General features: G+C 44.6%; 1 protein-coding gene across 1 annotated transcript in view; it reads left to right on the forward strand.

Moving 5' to 3' along the window:
* LOC310770749 (R3H domain-containing protein 2-like) overlaps positions 1-24,811 on the forward strand; it is a 45,928-nt gene extending 21,117 nt beyond the window's left edge. Inside the window, exons 15-24 of the mRNA XM_083663465.1 lie at positions 415-708; positions 7,681-7,816; positions 14,468-14,625; positions 15,107-15,246; positions 16,399-16,499; positions 18,974-19,143; positions 19,934-20,081; positions 21,452-21,546; positions 22,722-22,806; positions 24,454-24,811. Coding sequence (XP_083519591.1) covers positions 415-708; positions 7,681-7,816; positions 14,468-14,625; positions 15,107-15,246; positions 16,399-16,499; positions 18,974-19,143; positions 19,934-20,081; positions 21,452-21,546; positions 22,722-22,806; positions 24,454-24,782 — 1,656 coding nt within the window. The 3' untranslated portion in view covers positions 24,783-24,811. The remainder of the gene's footprint in view (positions 1-414; positions 709-7,680; positions 7,817-14,467; positions 14,626-15,106; positions 15,247-16,398; positions 16,500-18,973; positions 19,144-19,933; positions 20,082-21,451; positions 21,547-22,721; positions 22,807-24,453) is intronic.
* The last annotated feature ends 872 nt before the right edge of the window (positions 24,812-25,683 follow it).

The raw sequence follows: 25,683 nt of genomic DNA on the forward strand, positions 1-25,683 counted from the left end.
ATGGGGCTGATCCGATCCAATATCGGTATCGGGTGCCGATATTGGCACTAATTCACGGATCGGATCGGAATCGTATTTTTTTCTTTCTTTTTTTCTCTTTTTGCAATTCCAGCGCGGGCCGCACAGGGGGTGCTAGCCGTAATTTGCCCATGTATAATAGTATCCTTCTTTGCCTTGTATATTTTCTTAATTTTGTCTGCTTTTTGCAAGGTATATTTTTAAAAAAAAATCTTTAATTGGACAAATCTTTGCCTATACTGTATATTCAAGAAAAATATTGGTATCGGCATAATATCGGTATCGGCAGATATCCAAATTCAGGTATCGGAATCGGATCGGAAGTGAAAAAAGTGGATCGGTGCATCCCTATTTCCTACTCAAAGCCGACCAATAACATTCCTCCATCCCTCCCAGGGAGAAGAGCTGCCTCCTCAGTTCAGCCAGATGACGCTGAGTCGGCAGGGCTCCAGTGAGAACCCCGAGCCTCCGCCCATGTACCAGCCCCCTCCCACTGTGCTGTCCCAGCACCCTCCACCTCAGACGGGCTACATCATGGCCACCACGGCTCAGCCTATGGCCCCTCCGTCTGGCTACCAGCCCACCACTGGACACCCCCACCCTCCACCCCCACCACCTCCTCCATCCCAGCCCGTCATGCAGGCTCCACCGCCTCCACAGAGCTACATGCAGCCCCCTCCACCCCAGCAGGTACGGAACTCTCTCCACAGGTCGCAGCAAAAGATAACCAGAGCCGTATAATAGAAGAGTTCCGACATCTCCATTCACTCCAATGGACCAGTTTTTTTCCAGGAAGTAGAAAGTGGAACTCTTGAGTTAAAAAAAGCAGCACTGTCGAGTTGCAGCAAAATAGACAGTTTGTGTTGTACTTTGAAAGGGTTTTTCATCCCTTGAATCAAATTGTACATTATCAGCTTTATTTTAGCATGCAAAAGTAGCGCGAGACCCATTCCTGGCTGTTCATTGGCTAATGAGTCTCGCATTTTGGTCCTCCGCTGACGCCACTCTCTTACTAGAGGACACTAAAGATAACAAACCTAGCTGAAATGGTTTTTCAAAAATAATTGCTTTTTTTTTTTTTATCTGGTTAGAGTAGCAGATGGCAGGGGTTTACCTCAACAACATTACTGTGTGCGATGGCATCCGGTAAATTGTTCTTCATAGAAAAATATACTAAATGCTCACCAATTTTGCTGTAACTGTCAAAGCTCTTTGTATTGCACTCTTTTGTATTGTCCTATGTGGCAAACACCACCCATTTAGCAGTTTGTAGACTTAAACATACCATAAAATATGTTGTGGTTACTGTTGTCTCCAGGTCTGCCATAGAAATCTAAACTCAACAATCAAGTTTTTGAAAGGGGGTGACCAGGGTTGCTGCCATGTGAAAGATTTCCCACACCGGTGGCATCAGGCATTTTAGAATAGAAGATATTTGTCGGGTCAATATGTGTTTTTTCCTCTTCTCTTTGTGTGTGTTTCTGGCTTTCTTCCACTGTGAAGATAATACCACCTCCTCAGCTGTCCTTCCTTTTCATTTAAAGGTCCCAATTCGTGCAGCTGTAACCTCTTAAAAACGTGTGTCTCTGGTCCATAAAACATGATTCTGGATTAATTTGTCGAAAATATAGCAACCCCATTCGTTCTGACGGAGTTGTCACTTCCTCATCTCGTCGCTTCCCAAGAATGGTCTGTTTCTATAATATATTCAGAACTAACAGTTCCCATTGGGAATCAGATTGGAATCAGATTAGCGTCCATGGACCAGCACGCTAGGTTGTGTCCACAACTAACGTTAGCAACGAGCTATCGCTAACTTAACGGTTGCTACGCTAAAGAGGACAAAAAATGCCTAGACTTACCGAATGCACCTCCGCAGTTGCTGGATCACGTACAGTTGGCGTCGCTCCAGCTAGAAGTGTTAATTTTGTGGCTATAGACAAAATGGTGCAGGTAGCTTGTGTGAGAGAGACGCGCGCAGTATGCTTAAGGACCCGAGTGACGTCACATTAACCCGTCTGGGGGAACAGAGTGTAAGGGGCGTGGCTTGAAGGAGACTGCAGGGGGGAGCTGGATAGGGACAAATCCAACTATGGCAGTTCTGAGGCTGTGACCACTCATTACAGGGAGGGATGACAGCAGTATATATGCATTTACAAGTAAAAACAGCTTTTGCACGGAATGGGACCTTTAACTACTCTCTGACGCGGCCGTCAAGGTAGTCACCGAGCGTGGATATTATATCTGCCACGAAAAGTTCATTTATTCAGGTGGGGTCGTCACGTTGTAGCGGACTTCTACCCGTTTATACTGCTCTCAGAATAAGCTAGGTGAGCACAGCTCACTGAGCTATGTATCTGTCACTGCTGCTACTTGATATAAACAAACGAGTTGAATTCACTTGAGCACATTTACTCACATTGGGTTGAAATTAGGGAAGAATGTGTAGTTTAGTTTATTTTTTCCCTGACATTTTCACGAGACAACCTCTGAGCTCCACGGCTCAGACTACCCTCTGTGCTTGGCATTTGAATGTGTGTTTGTTTGTCGCCCCGGCACGTCCCAGTGGTGTGGAGTTTGCCGCGTTTAACACATTGACTGCCAGCCGTTTTTTTTTGCTGTAGGTAGCTTCTGCCAAGCCGTTTTTTGAGGATTATGGCTCATTTTACAAGAGCCGAGGATTCGTTTCAGCTTGGAGTTTGTGAACATACAATATCTCAAAAGTACTAATAGAATGTGTACTTTCTCTGTCTAAAAGAGTTAGTTTGTAGAGTTAGTAGTTATGTAAGCATTAGCAGTTGAATACAGCATGGTTTTAGCGTCAGAAAGAATATTCAGAGATAAACGGCTTTTTGTGAAATTGGATGGAACAGTCACTTTAACCATTCATTTTTGGCTCTCTCTCTCTCTCTCTCCCTCCCCCTCTCGCTCTCTCTCTCTCTCTCCCTCCCTCTCGCTCTCCCTCCCTCTCTCTCTCTCTCTCTCTCTCTCTCTCTCTCCCTCCCTCTCGAGTTGCTTCAACTCCTCCCTCCGTGGGCGGACAAGCTTGTCACCAGTCAGTGCTTTGCTGCTCTCCTGTGCCTGTCTGGCCTGTCTGCACGGCCGCTGTTTGAGGAAGTCGGGATGGACTCGCTCGTTTGGAGTTTTGGTTGAGAGAAGCTTTTGCGATTCTGGTCATATTTATGCTGCGTGTTTCAAAGTGTGTTCCTCCACCTGTAATCTATCACCCGATCATAGTAGATCGGCTGAATCTATTATGTAAATTTGCAATCCCGCATCGCCAGCAATCAGCGCGAAAAGGAAAGCGTTTTCCCCCATCCATTTTTCATGAGAATTGCTGGGGTGAGAATGGCGTGACAAGTTAAAAAAATGCTTTCCTTCCTCTAGCCAGGAGAGCACTGTTGCCACTTAGTGGGTCGGTGGAATGGGTTGTAAACGTTCGGTGGCTCCAATAATTATATAAGAGATGTAAAAGGGTTAGATGCACAACCCACCGTCAAAAAAAAAAAATCGATGCCAAAAACGTGTAAACACGTTGTTGGCAGGCAACAGCTGGATTCTGAAAACGTGTTTACACGTTGTTGGCAGTGAATGTGTTAATCACCGTGATTAAGCCCGAAGGACACCGCCCCCTGCTGGGAAACTAGAGTCCGTCTCACAAAGCTACACCTTACTAAGTTTGACATCACTGAGTGACTGACTCGGACGGACTGCATGAATTGAACTTGGCGTGTGTCGCCCTGCGCCATAGGGGGGGATGACTGTGTCGGTGGGCAAATACTGTATTCGGTGTACGCCCCACCACCGTGTAACACCGGTAACACCGACTACCATGGCAAGCCTTAGTGGAAACCTTCAGACTTGACAGTACTTTCTTCTGTAAACTTGTACCAAGTGAGCCAGATCTCTCAGACTTGAGTGCGAAGTGCAATGTCAGTGCTACGATTCCTGTGATGTCGCAGTGGTGGAGTCTGATCTTCTCACACAGACGAACACCATGCATCACCTTCTGCTGACCTTCACAAGCTTGGTCTCAGCCAGTGAGCTGGATTGTCACATTCTTCTGATTGCAGCAGAGGTGGTGACAATCTCGAGGTTTCTCACTCGTTTTCTCACTCGCACACCCTCTTCCTTCCCTCCCTTTGTGCTCTCGCTTCAATCCATAATGTATTTATTAGAATTCATTGCAGGAGAGATAAGAGGGCTGAAGTGAACTGAGCAGTCTGCCCCCTGTGGGGGAAATGAGGCCCTGTAATGCAGCTCTGGGGCCAAGATGGAGAGGATGTTTTTAGTCGTTTAGTTACACACGCAGCCCCCTTAAAGCAGCTGGTCCATTAGAGCGTGCCCTCCAAATCACTAGACAATTAGACCAGCCCAGAGCCACAGTCTGTCTTAGACCAGCCCAGAGCCACAGTCTGTCTTAGACCAGCCCAGAGCCACAGTCTGTCTTAGACCAGCCCAGAGCCACAATCTGTCTTAGACCAGCCCAGAGCCACAATCTGTCTTAGACCAGCCCAGAGCCACGGTCTATCTTAGACCAGCCCAGAGCCACAGTCTATCTTAGACCAGAGCGTGCCCTCCAAATCACTAGACAATTAGACCAGCCCAGAGCCACGGTCTATCTTAGACCAGCCCAGAGCCACAGTCTATCTTAGACCAGAGCGTGCCCTCCAAATCACTAGACAATTAGACCAGCCCAGAGCCACGGTCTGTCTTAGACCAGCCCAGAGCCACAGTCTATCTTAGACCAGCCCAGAGCCACAGTCTGTCTTAGACCAGCCCAGAGCCACAGTCTATCTTAGACCAGCCCAGAGCCACAGTCTGTCTTAGACCAGCCCAGAGCCACAGTCTGTCTTAGACCAGCCCAGAGCCACAGTCTGTCTTAGACCAGCCCAGAGCCACAGTCTATCTTAGACCAGCCCAGAGCCACAGTCTGTCTTAGACCAGCCCAGAGCCACAGTCTATCTTAGACCAGCCCAGAGCCACAGTCTGTCTTAGACCAGCCCAGAGCCACAGTCTGTCTTAGACCAGCCCAGAGCCACAGTCTGTCTTAGACCAGCCCAGAGCCACAGTCTGTCTTAGACCAGCCCAGAGCCACAGTCTGTCTTAGACCAGCCCAGAGCCACAGTCTATCTTCGTCACAGTAAATCTAATAGAGCATAGCGGGTTGACCCAACTCAAATCACGTGCACATCTTACATTGTACATACATACATACATACATTACATTACATTACATTACGTCATTTGGCAGACGCTTTTATCCAAAGCGACTTACAATAACACATTTTTTCAGCAATAGAGCGATCAACTATGCAACACAGTCTATGACAACTACAACATCTGAAGAAATAGTGGTAAAGTAATTTTTTTTTTTTTTTTTTAAGAGAGAAAGAAGTTAGTTCAAGAAGGGCCCTGATGGAGCATGAAAAGGTGAGTCTTTAGTCTTTTCCGAAATATCGGCAGTGATTCAGCCGTCCTGACTGAAGGTGGAAGCTCATTCCACCATTGAGGTGCCAGGGACGAGAAGAGTTGCGATCGGGATGAGCGACTTTTTAGCCGTGGCGTCCTGCGCTAGTGGAGGAGCGAAGGGAGCGGTGAGAGGTTTGGAACCTGACCATAGATTACAGGTACAGAGGAGCTGTCTGGTGTACTGCCCTGTAGGCCAGTACCAGTGTCTTGAATTTGATGCGTGCCGAGATGGGAAGCCAGTGAAGGTCCCGGAAGAGGGGAGTGACATGAGAGAATTTGGGTTGGTTGAATACCAGACGGGCTGCAGCGTTCTGAATGAGCTGAAGCGGTCGGATGTCGGTGGCAGGTAGGCCGGCCAGGAGCACGTTGCAGTAGTCCAGGCGGGAGATGATAAGTGACTGGACCAGGACATACTGACTACATTGCAACCCAACACACTTCCTATATCTTTTCCCACACCTTTCCATCCCTGTACTCTGACTGATACTAACACTTTTTATTTTGTAGCTCCAAGCTGTGATCCGTTTGGACACGGCCTCGTTTTTCCCTCTTCTCACTCGGCCTACACACGCTAACTAAAGGGAGCAAGCGTCAACTGTTGCGCCTCCATAAGCACTGTGCATTGTGTTTAGTTGATACTCGTTCCACAACTGAAACAGTCTCATTGTTTGTGTCGCACACTAATGAGGAAACAGAGGCTGGAAGTCTTTTGGTGTGTGCATCCTCCTCGTGCTGTGATAGTCATACCTGTAACACACCTTACAGTGCATCCTCCTCGTGCTGTGATAGTCACACCTGTAACAGCCTGGCCAAGCAAGATGCACAGTGTTGTTTGCTGTGTGGGTGGTCGACAATGTAACAGCAGTGCAAATATTGACACGCCTGCAGCGTGTCGACTGGCTGAATGTTGTCATGTGCTGTATATATACAGATGAAGGTGGAGGCAGCAACTATCCATCCTCCTAACTAGGGATGTTCATTTTGAAAAATTTCCATAATCGAAAATCGGGAAAATTAACGATCAATTATCGATTATCGATCATATTAATAATATATATATATATATATTTTTTTTTTACAAAATGAATGCCTATGGCAGAAAATACGAAAGACAACGTGTTCTCCTCAATGAACTCTTTATTTCAATGTGTCTCCTCTCCAACACTGCTGTCCCGGCGCATGCCGGTGTGAATTCCCCATGTTTCAAACAGTTTTGTTGGCACAAAGGCCCGTGCCCAGCCAGAAAACTAGAGACTATATGAAGCTCCACCTCACGTTAGTCGGCTGCGCAATGGAGTGGGGCGAGGAGGAACGAATTCCACCCAAACCTAGTCCACAAAAAAGAAAAAAAATGAATAATAACAATAATCGATAAAAATTCCACATGATCGATTCAATTCCTTAACGATCAATTATCGATTTTCGATAATTGATGAACATCCCTACTCCTAACTCTCACTTCCTCTCTGTGTCCGTGTGTTGCCTTTTGTTGTCTGTTGGAAAGGGGTGGGCGGGGCGAGGGGCAGCTACATTTAGTCTGCTTGTTGTGTATTAAGCCACAGTGCTCTGATACACAAACCGCTAACTAAAGGGAGCAAGCGTCAACTGTTGCGCCTCCATAAGCACTGTGCATTGTGTTTAGTCGATACTCGTTCCACAACTGAAACAGTCTCATTGTTTGTGTCGCACACTAATGAGGAAACAGAGGCTGGAAGTCTTTTGGTGTACTGCTGCTAATGTTAACCCACCAATGTGTTCCAACCGATCATCATGATATTGAGGCCCTGACCATTTGCTTACCAAGCTCTCTTTGCCCCAACTGCTGGCTTATAAAGCAGACCACTCTTTTATGGTCCCCACTTCTGATTGGCCGAGTCACATATCAAAACGTGTGTCGAATAACGATGTCAACTTGTCACAGCGTAACTGTTTAGAAACTAACGCAGTAAAGTATTGTTCCAGAACTTGTTTGGCAGAAAAAAAAATCACTTTGAATTGTGCCTCTCTGATTTCCAGTGATTTTATGTCTCCCATGGCTTATTGCTTTACTGATCATCTGATTCTGTGTGATTGACCAACATTTACTCTCTTATCCTCTTGATACTAATTAATTTATTTTATTTCTCTTCAGTCAAGGTGTATTGCCCTCTCCTTTGTCCCTAACCCCCTTCTCTTATTTTCTCCCTGCAGATACAGGTGTCATACTACCCTCCTGGACAGTACCCCAGTTCGGGCCAGCAGTACCGTGTGACCCAACCCATGTCCCACCAGGTGTCTTACCCTGCCCAGCGCACACAACCCATGCCTCAACCCACGCAGCAGTCAGGTTAGTATATTAGCACACTATACTGTAGTAGATTATACCAGGATGATGGAGAGAGAGAGAAGACACTTTTACACGGAGATCCTGCAATATCGCCGTTAGGAAGGGCCGCCAATAAGACACTAGGGGTGGGAATCGCTGAGTAGCTCACGATACGATATCGTCACGATACTTGGCCCTCGATAACGATATATCACGATACTGCGATACTGCGATACTGCGATATATTGGAAGACGATACATCACGATACCTGTGTAACAAGTGAAAAAAATACCTCTGAAGGCAAAAAATCATGTATTATGCACTCACTATTATGCAGTTCACTCACTCACTCATACCATTTTCGATACCACGGAGGAAAAGTTACACATTAAGTCTTTTTATTATTACTATTAAAACAAGAAAACCTATATAACCTACCTACCTACCTATATAATTTCTAAAAGTAGATATTAATGATCAAACATTTCCATTCATGTAGCCTACAGTAGTTATGTTTTTGTTTCAACTACAAACATAAATAAAGTCAACTTGAAACTATGTTTCAACTACCACACACAGCATAATATTTTAGCCTGTTTATTAAAAAAAAAAAAAAAAAAAAAAAAAAAAAAAAAATTAATAAACATATCGATACTTGGCGCCAGTGTATCGATAACGTATCGCGGGTGGAAATATCGCGATAACGTGGGTATCGATATTTTGTCCCACCCCTATAAGACACCATTGCCTTTTTACACAGAAAGGGATTTCTAAGTGCTTTTACACAGCAAGACGGCATTCCGTATTGAAAGGAGGCGTCGACGTTCTATCGTTGCCATGGAGATGTGAACAGCTGTACCTACCTGCTGCCTAGCGGAATAAAAATCTGCCTGAATCTAATCCAGTAGTGAGAACGCAAAAAAAAAACTTTGAATAAATGTCTTGAAAGCAGAGTACTGTTAGAATTTCAAAGTAAGTGGTACCTCTAATCGATTTAACCCATTGATACCTGATGCAGCATTTGCGTGTATATCCCTCATTTGTGTGCGTATCCCTTTAAGACCGCGAACCGCGTTAACAAAGGGATACACACACAAATGCTGCATCAGGTATCAATTGGTTAAAGCAGCCTCGATAGCAGCGTCTTGTTATTACTCCTTCGTGCAATCGACAACGGGAAATAGCTCGACAACGGCGTTAGTCCCGCCCATGGAACTGTTTATTCGTGCCGATTGGCTTATCGTTAGTTTCTCTCGGCTCTCATTGGACGAGAAATCGCCGCTGCATGATGTCACGATGCCAGACCAGAAGCAGGCAACTCGGTGGAGTGGGCAGATTCCAAGGTCTGGACCAGGCAATGAACTCGCCAGTGTGACACCAGATCTTTCGCCTCCCTCGGCCCTTTGCTATCTTTTGGTATAAAGCAATCGCACACCAGCCAGGTTGGTAAACATGGGTGTGCTTTGTACATTTTACTGACGTCATATTGCACAATTTCTAGGTATTGATGTAACTGTTGCCATTTGATGATGCCAACATCGAAATGGCCAAGTGGTACAATATTGCTTAACATTTTGATTTAGATAATTTTTTTGAAGTGGCAGATCGACAGTAAGCAACTTATATGTAAGTTATATATAGTGTATATTCCCGATCTTCCCTGAATCCTCGATACACCACATTCACACACATGCACATTTCAAGACAGGCACATACAGACGGGTGACGCACACACACACACACACACACACACACACACATGCAGGTACACACAGGCACATACAGACCAGTGACACACACACACACACACACACACACACACACACACATGCAGGTACACACAGGCACATACAGACCGGTGACGCACGCACACACACACACACACACATGCAGGTACACACAGGCACATACAGACAGGTGAGGCACGCACACACACACACACACACACACACACACACATGCAGGTACACACAGGCACATACAGACGGGTGACGCACGCACACACACACACACACACAAACACATGCAGGTACACACAGGCACATACAGACCGGTGACAAATGAAAGGAAAAGCCAACTTTAGTAAGGTGTTGAGCCACCACACACTGCAGCCCAGAACAGCTTCAGTGTGCCTACTGCCTTGGCATTGATTCTACAAGTCTCTGGAACTCTGCTGGAGGGATGGAACACCAGTATTCCCAAAGATATGCCATCATTTGGTGTTTTGATGGTGGTGGTGGTGGAGAGCACTGTCTAAAGCACATGGCACACCAAGCAAACATTCTCTTAAGTTGTTGGAGAACGTTTGATTGGTGTGCCATGGTCTTAACATGGGTGCAAAATCCCATACTGTAGGTGTTCAATTGGGTTGAGATGTGGTGACTGACTGTGAAGTATCATCATTAAAACCATTCAGTGACCCCCTCGTGCCCTATAGAGACACTGCGTCATCATTCAGAAACCACGCCCAACACGGGCGAAAACACAAAGCACTAGACGGGACCAACTATCGTGCCAACTTCTAGCAAAACAAACCGTGGCTAACCGGGCGAACAAAGGAACTCTCGTCAGATACAGATAGTTTTGCAGATATCTAGGAGGAACTGGCTACTAGTGGCTAGTGTCAAATAATGAGACGTGGTGTGCGTTTACTTCATTCATTTGAACTGCGAACGAGACGTGAGCTGATCACAACGTTTGTCTGCTGACTTTCTGCTTCCTGAAACCCCCCCCCCCCCAATCCTGGCGTTCTCCTATGTCGCGTGCTGCACACAAAGATCTTGTATACGGAAGATGAACACTCCAACTTACTTCATTGACAGCTAGATCCACATTTTTCTTCTCAACGGCTTCCTTGTTTTGCTCGGGGGTACAAAAAAACTTTTAATTGGTTATTTTTTACATTTGTTGTGTGCACAGCCCACCACACATAAAACAAAAACATAGCTTTTAGCTATGTTTAATTCAAGGAAAATGATGCTCGTCTATGGGAGTGAACGGAGCTATTTCCCCCGTGATGGGCATGGCCTATTTCATGCAGTGTCTCTATGGATGGAGGCGACCTGGGAGAGACCACTCCCAACAGGATGAAGAAATGTTTCATCATGAGATACAGGTGATCACTGTGAACAGCTTTGTATTGAGTTGCACTGGCCTTTTCCCTCTAAGGGGACACGTTGACCCAAACCACGCGAGCATTCAGGCTTGTACAGGTTTTTCCTATCATTTGTCACCCATCAGTACATACTGTACAGTATATTGACACACGCACACACACACACACACACACACACACACACGCACACACACACACACACACACACACACACACACACACGCACACTTGAAAACACATTTAGAGAGAAGAGAATAATAAGGATAAGGATAAGCATCACCATTATGAAATGCAATGAATGGCACAGGGACTAATGTTGGCTTTGATAAGAAAGAAGATCATAGATTACAGCTTTTTGGGGGTGTCATGTCATTTCTTAAAGCAGTGTTGGTCACTGTGACTTCTCAGGTTTTATGAATTTGTACAGACACCAAAGCAGTTTGAAGGAATACAGGGACACGCTGGACCCCTCCCTCCCCTACCCACCGAGCCAGTGGCAATCTGCACATAGCTGATTGAACAACTCCCTTGGTTCAAACTTTGCCTCAATTGGTCGCATGCCCAAGTGACCAAATTTACTTTGAAAGCAAAATGTCAAAGCAATGTGCTACAGCTACAGTATCAATACTGCAGAGCTTCTAGCATAGTGTGTTAGTCATATGCTCATCCAGCATGGGGGTTACTTTTTGCCCAATTCAAATGAAATGTCAATTTATAAGCCATACATTGGGAAATGTATATAACGGGATGATGGCACGGTTAGTTGTCATTTTGTATCGTGCAATGTAAAACTTTCTTTTAGATCTAATATTGTGATGTATTCTACCATTATTAAGAGCACACCCCCCCACTTAATTATTTTATTTTTATTTAATTTTTTACAATCCAGTATATTTTACAATTGTATGAAATTGTACCTAGGCAAATAAACTGCTGAATCATCCTGTCTTAAGTTTACCGGGTGAAAGGTGGATTTTAAATAACTTTTTCTGCCAAGTCAAATATGCTTGGACCAAAATAGACTTTCCTTTCTACTTGGAAAACCATGTCAGCGTTATACTTCAGCCCCCTTTTCATCAGGGACCCCGGTTAAGGTTGACTGTGTGTGTTTATACAGTAACTGACAGAGAGACATTGTTGACCAGCTGAATGGACTCTGCCTCCAATTGAATGCCTGCCAACTATCCTTGGGTAATGATTGGCCGTGCGGTCAGTGAAACCTCGAATCAGTACATGACTGCTCTGCAATTTGTCTGAAACATGATGTTCGAAGATTTATACTGGCATTCTTCCAGCTCAATTCTACAAATTGTCGATGATTAAACATAGCAATTGATGTGAAGGCAATTTGGTGTCTGAATAGACCTAATCAGCGGGATGTTTACATTTACTTCCGGGTACCCCTGAGGTCCACACATTATAATGGCGGTGGACGGCACAAACTGACGTGTTGAAGACAAAAACAGACAAAGAAGACAAAAATGGTTCGTCCGTGTTGTGTTGTTGTTTAATATCATTCATAACAACACTCTCACTAACACCAGACTAGCTTATTTACCTGTTGGACCAGACCAGAGTAGACTTGACGCTAAATTAAATTAACGTGGCGTCGGTAGCTCTGTCTGTAACGTTAACGAGTCTGCTCTCGCCGAGAAGAGCCTGGTGACGCGAGGTTACGAGTCTGCAAAAAAACAGCGAGTTTGACAGACAAACAAACATTATTAGCTAGCTAACACTACATAAAACAAACACAGAAGAAAGGCTAGATACGTCGGACAAGCATGTTTACCAACCGTTTAACCATTTAAATTGAAAGTAGTCGGCCGAAAACAACGAGAGGGTTTGACAGCATTTATTTGACAACACGCACATTTAAACCTGCCGCCTTCCCCAAGTGGTACCCGGAAGTAAATTTGTTTACATGGTGACGTCACAGTGATTTGGTCTATATCAGATGTCTTATGGAAGCATTGCTTTTGAAAAAAGAAAAAATACACGATTTCAGACAGAAGCCCGTCTTTATTGTCACACGAACACACTACAACACATGCATGCGGCCACAACACACACTCATGCTGACGGTGGCCGGTGAAATATGTCCTCTGCATTTGACCCATCCAGGCTTGTCCTTTCCTCCAGGGGGCAGGCCAGGAGCAGTGGTCGCTTTTTTCTTTCCAGCGCCCGGGGACCATCATTGGACCATCATTGGACCAACTTCAGATGTTGTCGTCACTGGTCGGATGACGATCTTCTGCATGTTTTTTTTAGTGGGGGGTTATGTACGGAGGAACCCCCTGGGGGGTACGGGGAGAACATGCAAACTCCACACAGAAAGGCCCTTTCGACGAGATAGCCCACCTGGGCTGTAGGCACTGAAGATTGTGTGCCTAGAACAGCACTAAAACTGCTATTCTTATGAAAATGTTGTGCTAAGCTATGCTATACATAAAACTAAACTATCATCCACCACCTCAGTAGTTTTAATATTAGCTGATGAACAAGGACTACAAATTGTATGTTACATAATATTTGGGACTATAATGTTATTTTAATTTGGGCAGTGTTTATAGAAAACTAGTTTAAGAACAAATTATTATTTTTAGATCAATGTCATTTCTACGACATTGCAATTTTGAAACCGGCAACAATTGAATTGGGGGGTCGTGTCCACAGAAATCATTTTTTGAGCTGTCGGCACCTTTCTGCAGTTGATCTTGTTACTTCGCTTCACGCGTGGATTTCTCGGGGTGGAGACTCTGGACCCAGCCCATGTTCATGCTACCAGGCCTTCATCAGGACACAACTATGCAATTCATCTCTGCCACACGACGCTACCATAGTCTTCCTCTTGTACGGGATGTTTCTCCTCCAAGCCAACATCCCAGCTACCGTGATTTCCCCTCTTCCACCTCCTCCTTCCTCTCTAATGTACCCTCCTCTTCCTCTCCTACCCTAGCCTAAAGCCCAATTTATGCTTCGTCTGCCCGCCGACACTTTTGAAACGGTCGCCGACAGAAATGAGGACTTGAGTCGACACTTTAAAGTGTCGGCGAGAGGTGTCTGCTACCTAGTGAAATTTCTAGTGTCGCTGACTACGTCACATAATGTCGCGCAAGTGTGATTGGCTATATAGACGGGCACGCGCTTGACTTCCTTGTTTTAGTTTTGCTGAAATTAAATTAATGAACGTGTCCCACTCCCCGCTATTTGTATCAGCCTGTCCTTGATGTATGACTTCGTGAAAATCACAAAGAACACCGTGACCAACTTCTCAGAGAGAGAGGAGGTGAGTTGTGTGTCGTTATATGCGGCTGCAGTTACATCTTGCCTCCGACGTGGGTTCACTGACGGCGTACCCTCTCTTGGCTGTCTGCACTAATTCTCTGCCTCCCTCTGTCTATAGTGTCACGTGACCGTTGAGCCGAGGAGAGAAGCATAAATGCAGCAACACGAGCGACACTTTATTTTTCCTCTGCGACCATGTGCTGAGCGACACTTTCTAATAAGTATAAATTACGCTTAACTCTTTTCCCACTGTCGTCTCTCGTCCCGTCAGGACTCCAGACCATGATGCCCAGCCAGCAGCCTAGCTACCAGGGCATGATTGGGGTGCAGCAGCCCCAAAATCCTGCTCTGCTCAACTCCCAGAGGGCGGGCATGGGAGGACAGATGCAGAGCATGATGGTCCAATACCCACAGATGCCCTCATATCAGGTACAGGACTTTAGTAGTGAAGGATAAATACAGCAGCAGCTCCCCTGACACTTGAGTTACACATGGCTACATTCTCCCAGATAAATGATACAGTCTACTTCCCAATGAAATCAATTTCACACTCACTGCAATTTAGTTGTCTCTCATGCTGACATCATAGAATCCATGATAAACGTACCATTGGGTTTTGTAGCTCAACAAACATGTCTCTGCTTTGCAGTATAACCTCCCCCATTAGTCTTGGACTTGTAGATTCAAGATTCAAGATTTTTATTGTCACTCCGTAGTACAACTGTCCCTCAAGCGATTTGTGCGTGCTCTTGGGACCCTGTATCTCCTCCCTGAGGTTAGCAGGGAGAACAGACTGTTGTGGGGGTGGTTTGTGTCTTTGTCCTTGGCAGCAGTCAGATATCATCAGCTCTTATTTTTTAATTTATTGCAACTAGAGCGTCATTTTTGCTCCACCCGTTCCCCTCATCAGGTGCCAGTGGGAAACGAGCCTCAGCAGGTGGTGCAGCAGCAGTACCAGCAGCAGGTGATGGTGCCAGTCAGCCAGTCTGTCCAGGGCCCCATGCCTGTCTACTACAGTGTCATCACCCCCACACAGCAGAACAGCACAAGGTACGTCAACAGTGTGGCCACTCTATTGAGCCACCGGTGGCTCAGTGTGTTAGCGTTGACACACGGACGATATTTTTAGGGTTTCCTCTGTCTAGTGGATGTCAAGACCCAAGACTTGCACTTCCGTGCGCCGCGGTTATTGTTTACAAGTCCAATTGACACGAGAATGGAGTTGGAGCTGATCGATTGAAGGTCCAGATGACATTTCAGCTAATAATAATAAATAGCTGTAACCAATGACATTGTCATCAGACTGATAGACTCTGGGTTCCCAGATTGAGATAAGATAACTGCATTTTAAATGCCTCTTTTAAATGTTCACGTTAATTTATAGTGCCATTCACCCTTCACTCATATTTTAAAATCAAGGACCACGATGCAAATAAGTCTGACTTTATTGGGTAATCCTTGACTTTTTTTTTTTTTTTTTTACAATAGTCAAAATAAAATAAACTATGCCATACCCATATCTTTCAGTCACTCCATTGATAATCAACATAGACTAACATTGTGAATTCAGTGAATGTTTGTCTGAATTTATAAAGCAATATGCATAGTACATAAACATTAGGCACGGTGTCTATAAGATGTACAGAACAATGCACAGTATGTTGTCATTAATGTGACAAGTTATATCTGTAGACGTTGTTGCATGGTGGAAACTGTCTAAATAGCAGCCAGTTCATTGTTTGTGGGAGTCTTTCCACATATCAATTACTGTAAGCTGTTCTCGCTACGTTAACTGTGCTGTGATGTCCGCATGAACAAGCTGTAAATGGTGGAACCTGCTGGCATATTGCAAATGAAGTTGCTAAACGTTGTATAGATTGTCGCCAGGGGAGTCAATAATGCCTTAAATGTTTTATCTTCCTGTATTTGGGTTTTCTTTGAGTGCATCCGCATTCTTCTTGCTAACTTGCCTGCTGAAGCAAACCATTAACATTGTAATTTAAGCTCAGCAGAGCGTAGCCGTGTATGGCTGTGATATGTTTACAAATGGCTGCCAAACATTGAAACTCTGTGTGTGTGTGTGTGTGTGTGTGTGTGTGTGTGAGAGAGACTCCCTGGTATATTAATTTCCTTCCGCAAGTGTGTGTTCGCTGAATTCCTTGTGTGTTTCTCTCAACGGTGTGCATCTTTCTGTCTCTCCAGTCCATCAGTAGGTTACCTGCAGCCCCCCAGCTCTGAGCAGTATCAGATCACACAGTCACCGTCCCCCTGCAACCCTCAGCAGTTGCAGCAGCAATATTCAGGTGAGACTTGGTGGCCTGAGGTGGTGTCGTGCTCGAGCATCACCTGGCAATTGAACTGAATGATGGCCCACCTAAGAATTATTTTTTCTGACTAACAATATTCCATTCATTATTTTTTTTTTTTTTTTTATTTATAGGCATAATGAAGGGCATAATAAAGGCAAAATATAAACCTCATCAGGACAGACTGGACATATGTATTGTATAAGTGTTCAGACTGGACAGATGTATTGTATAAGTGTTCAGACTGGACATATCTATTGTATAAGTGTTCAGACTGGACAGATGTATTGTATAAGTGTTCAGACTGGACAGATCTATTGTATAAGTGTTCAGACTGGACAGATCTATTGTATAAGTGTTCAGACTGGACAGATGTATTGTATAAGTGTTCAGACTGGACAGATCTATTGTATAAGTGTTCAGACTGGACAGATGTATTGTATAAGTGTTCAGACTGGACAGATCTATTGTATAAGTGTTCAGACTGGACAGATCTATTGTATAAGTGTTCAGACTGGACAGATGTACTGTATAAGTGTTCAGACTGGACAGATCTATTGTATAAGTGTTCAGACTGGACAGATGTATTGTATAAGTGTTCAGACTGGACATATCTATTGTATAAGTGTTCAGACTGGACAGATCTATTGTATAAGTGTTCAGACTGGACAGATGTACTGTATAAATGCCCTATGCCAATGTAAACACTAAGCTATCAAATCCCGTGCTGTGTCAGTGTCAGTGCATTGACTCATGGCAGAAAATAGGTGAAAGGTTTACAGAGAAAAGGTTAGACAGATGGCGACAGGGTGCACTTGTGAAACCTCAAAATCATCATCCTTAGAAAAGGTAATGTTTAGAGAAAACGTGGAAAACCTCAAAAGCAGTTTTTTGCCGTGTGCTCAGGTGTGAAACATTGGTACTATTTGGTCATCGACTACCTATTTACAGATGACCCTATATGAGGGGTTAAAATATAGTTCTCCTTTAAGCTGTTATGTTGTTGGAAGACAAAACAGGTGGCGAGCTTAAAACTATCACCAATAGGAGGGGTGTCAAAAGTAATCGTATAATCGATGCATCGAGATGCGGACGTGTGGATCGAATCGAATCGTCGACAGATGAATCGTTGAATCGTTTATGTTTAAATTTCTGTCGACATTCAGATTTTAAAGCACTTTCTAAGTAAAAAAGGGACTTGATATTGATCTGATTGCTTGTATTAATTAATGAAAAAGTAGCCATGTGCAGTAATAATACAGAAAATTGAGGATTTGATACTTGGAGCTGCGATACTTTGAGCTGTATCGAGATGCATCGTCGAATCGAATCGAATCGAATCGTTGACACATGAATCGTAATTGAATCGTGAGGCCAGTGAAGATTCATAGCCCTAATCTACAGTAGTGTTCAGTTTTGCATTGTGATGTAGTAGTAGTAGTAGTAGTAGTAGTAGAAAACCTTAATGTCCTCTCTTCACTAGATTTGTTGGGTCTCTCTGTTTTAATTAGCTAGCTTATTTATTCTATTGTCAAAATGTGACATTATTTGTGTCAATTACAGGTCAACGTAACCTGTGCCAGTCAGACCTAGTCTAGCCATGTTTATTTATATAGACCTATCACAAGCACATAACATCACTACAGTACACCATACTGCATTAATACAGTATGTTTACTTTTGTATATACCGGTACATATGTATGTATATCATATACATACTTGCATACACAGTAGTGTACCTCACCTGGCAGTGTTGTTGCAATTTTGTGGTGGCCTATTCACCTTATGTAGCCACGCCCATTTGACCCGGTTGTGTGGACGTGTGACGACTTCCGGCAAAAAAAAAAAGAAAATGGCTGGCTGCTCCAATATCTTCTAACTCTGAATTAACTAATATTTTAGCCGATTGTATGTAACATACCAAATAAAAGCAAACGGCAATGTATAAGAATGCAACGCCATATAACTGGCTCGTTAAGTCTTGCATTCCAGGGAATTACATTAACGTCTGCGGGTCTTATTGACGTTAGTGGCTCGAGCTGCGCTCGGAGCAGAGAAAACTATCTGAAGCTTTCTTTGTTTGAGTCCAGGTATGTTTTACAAGAAAGTGCTTGTCATTGTCGACGATAACGTTATCTGACCTAGCTAACAGTGGATACTCGCTTGCTTGCTTGCTTGCTGTGTACCGAGCTCAAAGTAGTAGGCTACGTTCTTTGTTTTACCCCCTGCACTGTCCGCTACAAAAACAACTCTCTTCTTCATGACGTTCTTTCATATTTCGCGCCGTGACCGCCGGAAGTGTTAACACGACCCGGAAGAATTAGGCCCACCCCCGCGTCTGAACATAAGGTGAATAGAAGTCGATAAACATCCTAAATTACTGAATGCCCCTTTTAACGATTTGTGTGTGTGTGTGTGTGTGTGTGTGTGTGTGTGTGTGTGTGTGTGTGTGTGTGTGTCTCTTTTCAGGGGTAGCGCCCCCCGGGCCTGGGGTGATGGTCATGCAGCTCAGCGTCCCCAATGGACCACAGCCTTCCCAGAATCCTCCTCTGGTCCAGTGGAACCCATGCAAGTACTACAGCATAGAGCAGAGGCCCAGCAAGCCAGGAGACCTCTACAAACCTGACAACGCTCCACAGGTACATACACACATGCGCACACACACACACACACACACACACATACACACACACAAGGTCCCATCCAAAAACACGTCTGGGTTAATATTGGCAACAACCCATTAATAGGCAAAGGGGAACTCTTTCAAAAAAGAAAACAAAAAAATCCTGGGCCGATCATGACCTTGCTGTTGCTGGTGGAGCAAGATAGAAGACACATACACACACACACACACACACACACACACACACACACACACACACACACACATACACACTAGGGCTGTCAATCTTCACTGGCCTCACGATTCGATTTGATTACGATTCAGAGGGCTACGATTCGATTGCGATTAACAATGCATCTCGATGCATCTTAAATCGATGCATCACTTTTTTTCCCCAATACATGATTTATTTTTTCTCACTTTCTTTTTTCTCACTGTGTGGCTACTTTTAAAATAAAAGTGCATTTGGAATTGCATTGTATTATGATCCATAATTAAAATAAACAACTGCATGTACTTCCATTATATTTTATTTGAGTATTCATTTCTTTTTCTTTTTTTAATAATCGATTTTTGACATTTGTGAATCGATGCAGAATCGTGCACGTCCGCATCGCGATGCATCTTATAATCGATTATTTTTGACACCCCTAATACACACACACACACACACACACACACACACACACACACACACACACACACACACACACACACACACACAGCAGATATGTATGACCCTTTGAGTTGAAGTGGACTGGAGTATGCACTTAATCAATGTATCAAATGGTACGCTTCCTGTCCAGGCCGGTACCCAGCTGAGCAGCCCCCTGGCCTCCCCCACGCAGTCTCCCACGCCGTCTCCCTCCGGCAGCGTCAGCAGCGTCTGTGCAGGCCTGGGACCATTACCCCTCATCTCCCAGGTCTTTCCCCGGCCCGGAGGACCAGCGCAAGGTAACAGGCTTCTCACCTGGAATTGGATACAGTTACAGTTTAGCTAGACTGTTGGAAAAAATCACACCCAGATGTTGAAGTAAGCGGTGCAGGTTTAGTACAACTAGGCTACGTACGTAAGCAACTATGGGCTCAATACGTCTCGTGAGTTTAGCCACTGAGCTTAGCCGACAAGAACGAGTCTCGCTGATTCCAATGGTCGCAAACCGCGTTGAAATCTGTTGCGGAGGTAGATGTGTTTTTCAACGTGCTAGCAAGTTTAGCAAGCTACAAATAATAATAAAAAATAAGGGGAAGAAAGGGACTTTTTGGGGGGGATCGTGGCTCTTGCAAAGAATTGTTTTGGTCAGTGTGGCTCCTGAGTAGAGCAAGGTTGCGTACCACTGATTTATATATTAGGAGATTTATTTTGTTGAGGAAAAATGTTTAGAAAAAATGATTTTAATAACCATTGGTTTTGGCCTCCGTGCCCTACATTTTGGCCGCGATGCCCCAATATGTTTGTATTTATCAAAGGCCAAAGTGGCCTTGCTCTAAAAATGACTTAACTCCTGGCCTGACATCCTCGTGCAAATACACCCCCCCACTGCCTTTCAAGCTGTTGCAGTGTTTTGAACCCCTGCTCCGACTCTGTGGGCCCTTTCACCCACTTCCACGCTGCTGTTGGCCCCAAACTAAAGGGCCGTGACCACCTCACCGCAGCAGACTCAACAAACTCAACAAACTCTACGCATGCTGTCCCCTGCCCGCAATCCTCTGACCTACCACACGGCTACGCATGCTGTCCCCTGCCCCCAATCCTCTGACCTATACTCACAGTCACAGTCACATTACCTTTACCTGCCAAATACACACACACACTTAGCGATGCATGAGCGCACGTACAAACAGAGACTTTCATCAGTCCACCGTCCACGTAATACAGTACCACCATGATGCAAGCCTTCATCACACCATCTTCACAAGACAAAAACAGCCAAAATCGTGAGTCAAGTTCAAACCCTTTGACCCAAATCTGGATGGCGTTGGTTGCTTTGCAGGTGCCGGCCTCCATGTAACTCTACTCCCAAGTCCATGTGTAGATATCATGGACTCTTTTCCATATCAAGCTTCATCCTTAAACCTCTGTGTGGCAGCCACATTTAGCAAGGAGAAGTGACCCCCCATTGAGATACATTAATTCTTCCGGTTTTACAATATTGCAAATTCATTTTGAACTCCTTCTCCATCTCCTGTTTTATTGCTTATTGTTGTGTTAGTTTGGTAAAAAGGTCCCAACTGTTCTCTGCTGGAAAACATTATAATACTAAATTCAGTATTTCAGGATTCATCTTTTTTTTCACTTTGAACTTGTGGTGTATGTTGTTTAGGTGATGGACGCTACTCTCTGCTGGGCCAGCCTCTCCAGTATAGCCTGTGTCCTCCTCCCCTCATGCACACCCAGTCCTCCTACAGCTCCCATCAGGTCAGTAGCCCTGGATCCCCTCTCAGCTACAGCTCCCATCAGGTCAGTAGCCCTGGATCCCCTCCCAACTTAGCCCTTCTACCTAAAAACAAGCGTGACTCCGCAATAGCTGCGACCACGTACACACATGCATCCGCACATTCATGCATTCTCTCTCACACACCCCACCACCGATTTCCAAAATGCAGCTGGCAGGGGAAGGACCCGCCCTACTCGGCCTCTGCCATCCTGCATTTTGGAAATTTGGTTCAAATTGGAACTTTTAAGACGTCTGAATTCTGATTGGATTTGTGTGTTCAGACATCACCAACCTATCTGCATGGGTTGCTGTGGTAATGACATACGCGGCTTTCCAACGGAAGCGTGATAAATGGATATCCATCATCTCGCAAAAAAAATGGCGTCGTTAGGTCACGGTTGCAGAACTCCTCCATCGCAACTAGAATGTGCCGGGGGATGTTTGGCGGGCTCTGTGCCCGTCTAGGAACAAGTCTCGTCTGTCAAGCCACTCACTTTAGACGGCCAATATCCGTGGAGAAACAGGTTGGTGTTGCCAGACACAAATATATATAAAGCCCATTGAGACATGCTTGTGTGTTAAGGGGCTATAAACTGAACTGAACAGAACTGAACTGAAAGTGGGAAGGACATGCAGCCAAGGAGCGCGGGCCGGACTCGACCCGGGTTGCCGCAGGAAGGACCGAGTCTTATGGTACTCGGTGAGCCACTGGGGCGCCCCTGCATTTCTAGACTAGCTTAATTAAAATTCTGTATAGTTAACATTCATTTCCACCACACTTACAGGATTACAGGATATTAAATGTGTAGCTGCAACCCAAACATTAATGTCTGTGTGCACCTTTTTCCTCACAGAATGTGGGCTGTTAAAAATGTATTTAAAATCTTTTCATCTCAGCACATTTTTGTGTAGTTATGAGAAAATAGGTTTATTTTTTCAACCAATCAATTGGAGGCCAAATACTGACTGATGTCTGGTCATGATTCTATCCTCTGCTGCAGCCTACCCCACTTCTCCTGTGCGTTGCGATTGTCTGCATCTCCAGTTACCACACCACTCCTCCGCCTCCTACTGACTGCTTATAGCCCCATCTACTGTCCGTCTGTATTGTTGCATGTTAATAATCACTCACATGATCTGTTTTCTTGTATTAAAGGGCCAAGGAGTAATGAAACATGGGGCACGAGGGAAAAAACAAACCCTCAAATCTGCATCAACGGATCTCGGCACCACTGACGTTGGTAAGATACAGATATGCTTCAAGATTCAAGATTCAAGATTCTTATTGTCACTCCGTGGTACAAGTATCACGTGTGAAATTCTTGTGCTGTGGACTCCGTTTACAACATAGTACAAATATAACAGGGCATATGAGTGCAAAAACAACAAGAGACACAACAAGCAATAAGGCAGTAGAGTGATAAGACAAGTCAGAGACAGTGGCATATTCACTGCACATAGGTGCACATGTCATGTGCATACTTTAGACGTACTTAAACATTTTAAATTCGACGTATTTGACGTACAGGTGCAAATAGCATTAAACATGCAATTAAACATACAATTAAACATTAGACATACACAGCAAAAGATACAAAGCTCTTTCATACCTGCAGTCTCTTATATGGCATTCAAGACACCTCAGGAAATCAGGAAAACAATGAGCTTCGACTTGTAGAAAATGGATCTCCAGTTTGTCAGAGTTGACGTCATCAAAGTGTTTGTTGACATAATTTGAGGTGTAATCATGCAATATGCGTTTCTATTTAGCTCTGGTAGCAATATGTTGAATTCAAAAGGTATTTTACCAATGCAATTAGCTAGCTATGTATGTTTTGTTTTGTTTTTACCCCGAGTTTGAAACAGCATGAACACAATAATGCCACAAGTCGGAAATCTAGAGTTGAAATTTCTGAATTTCAGAAATTTCAGAACTTAGTGACATGTACAGTAGGAAAAAATAAAACTTCATACACACTCTCTGCTGATGATCTAATGACTGGAACGTTGTTTGGATAAAGTGAGTCCAAGTGATGAGACTTTTTTTTGTGTATAAGATACAGATGGGTGTAACATCCTCTACTAGTGTTAGGACATGATTGATTGTGTTTTCCTGCAGTTTTTGCTATAAACACTCAAATTCAACCTGATTCCAATTCCCAATAATTATCAAGTGCACTAACTAGGGCTGGACGATAATTCAATATCATCATTTATGGTCTCAGTGGAATCATATCGCGATGATATAGTGATTTTGGGATATCGTGATTCGTGGCATACAATTCTGCTGTCTAAATAGATGAGAACAAGCAAATTTTACTCACTTTACTCAACAAAAATGAGGTATGAACATTTTTCTTAGGGAATATTATTTGAATATTTCTATTTTGTTTGACATTACACCTAACATTACCATTCAGTTGAACTGGATATAACGAGATTTTGCATATGTGAGCCATATCGTCATATATATATATCGATACAAAAGTAATAATCTTCACCCAGCTCTAACGCTATTGTTTTCAAGTTGTTCAGGTGGATGGGTGTGGTCTGATGGGAGCAAGTGAAACTATTAACATTAAAAGTAGTTGTAACCAAGAGAATGGCCAAACAGAATATTTAATTCATGCACACCCAGCCTTACCACTAAGCCACCAAGGGTCTGGTGTAGGAGCGCACACTGTATTTCCCTCATGTAGTGCTCTGTGCATCCTAAAATAAGCATATTGTAAATTCCACTAAGCACTATGTCGCAAAAATCATTTTGCATGAACAAACAGAGTCCAGCTCACGTAGAGAGAAGTGAAAAATACAGTTTGAGCAATCGAGCCTGCTCTACATCTCACCTCTGGTCTCTGATTCTCCCCCCGTTTCTCCTCGACCCACAGTGGTCAGTCGAGTTCTGGAGGTGACGGACCTGCCGGAGGGCATCTCGCGCCCCGAAGCGGAGAAGCTCTTCAACCAGCTGTCGATGTGCGGTGCCAAGATCCAGTGGCTGAAGGACCCCCAGGGAGGGCGGGGAGGCTGCGGCCCCTGCCCCGGCGCAGGGGGCCACGACCCCGCCCACCTCTACACAGTGGTGGCAGTGTTCCCCAGCACCATGGCTGCACAGAGTGCTTCCTTCAAACTCAACAACAGCGGGGCCTGCCTCTTCAAACTGAGGGCCACCAAAAAGAACTATGACCTGCGCGTGCTGGAGAGGGCCAGTTCTCAGTGAAAGGAAGAGAGAGAAGGGGAGGAAAGAAAGACAGAAAGACAAAGAAAGAGAGACTCCTGGTCGAGCGGTGGAAAAAGGAGGACTGAGGTGGACTGCTCTGTTTGGGGGGGGGGGGGGGGGGGTGGACGATGATCAACCCTGGACGATGATCAAGGTGTGTCAAATCAAGCATAAAAGGGAAGAAGGTGTGAATCGTGAGGTGGCTGGTGTTTGTTTGCAAATATGATTTTGTTTGTTGTTATTCTTTGTTTTTGTTTTGTTTTATATTTATATACCAGAAGAAGCACATAAGACACGTGAGCATGTGTTTCACTGTTGCCGTGGAATGTGTGCTGCCAGTATACGTGCAATTCCACACACACACGCACACACACACACACACACACACACACACGCATGCATTACACACAGACACACACACAGACACACACACAAATGCATGCAGTACACACACCCTCCCACACAGACACACACACCTCTCGCACACCAACGCAGGCAACAGGGTCACTGTAGCACACCACACAGAACACACTGGACAAAACTTCCCTTCCCCGTCCCTCCGCTCTCCAGCCTTCCTCTTTTTCCTCCTTTTTTCCGTCTCTACTTTCTCTCTCTCTCTGTCCTCTCTTTAATCACATATTTATAATCTTTCATACGCACAGTTGCGCGCGCTCTCTGCCTTTCGCCCCGCCCCCTCTCTCTCTCTCTCTCTCTCTCGTTGCCACGTCTCATGCTGCCTCTTATCTTCTCGGCTCTGTCCCTCTCATGCACACTCTCACTCCTCTCTCGCTTTCTGTTTGCCTTACTGCTGCTGTTGTGGGTTTCTGTATTGCGCTGTTTTTTCTCAGAGTATTGTTCTTTTTTTTTTTTTTTTTTTTTCGGTTCGATATATTTATATAAG

The sequence above is a fragment of the Poromitra crassiceps genome (assembly GCF_964638095.1).
Source record: "Poromitra crassiceps genome assembly, contig: HAP1_SCAFFOLD_220, whole genome shotgun sequence".
Taxonomy (NCBI): domain Eukaryota; kingdom Metazoa; phylum Chordata; class Actinopteri; order Beryciformes; family Melamphaidae; genus Poromitra; species Poromitra crassiceps.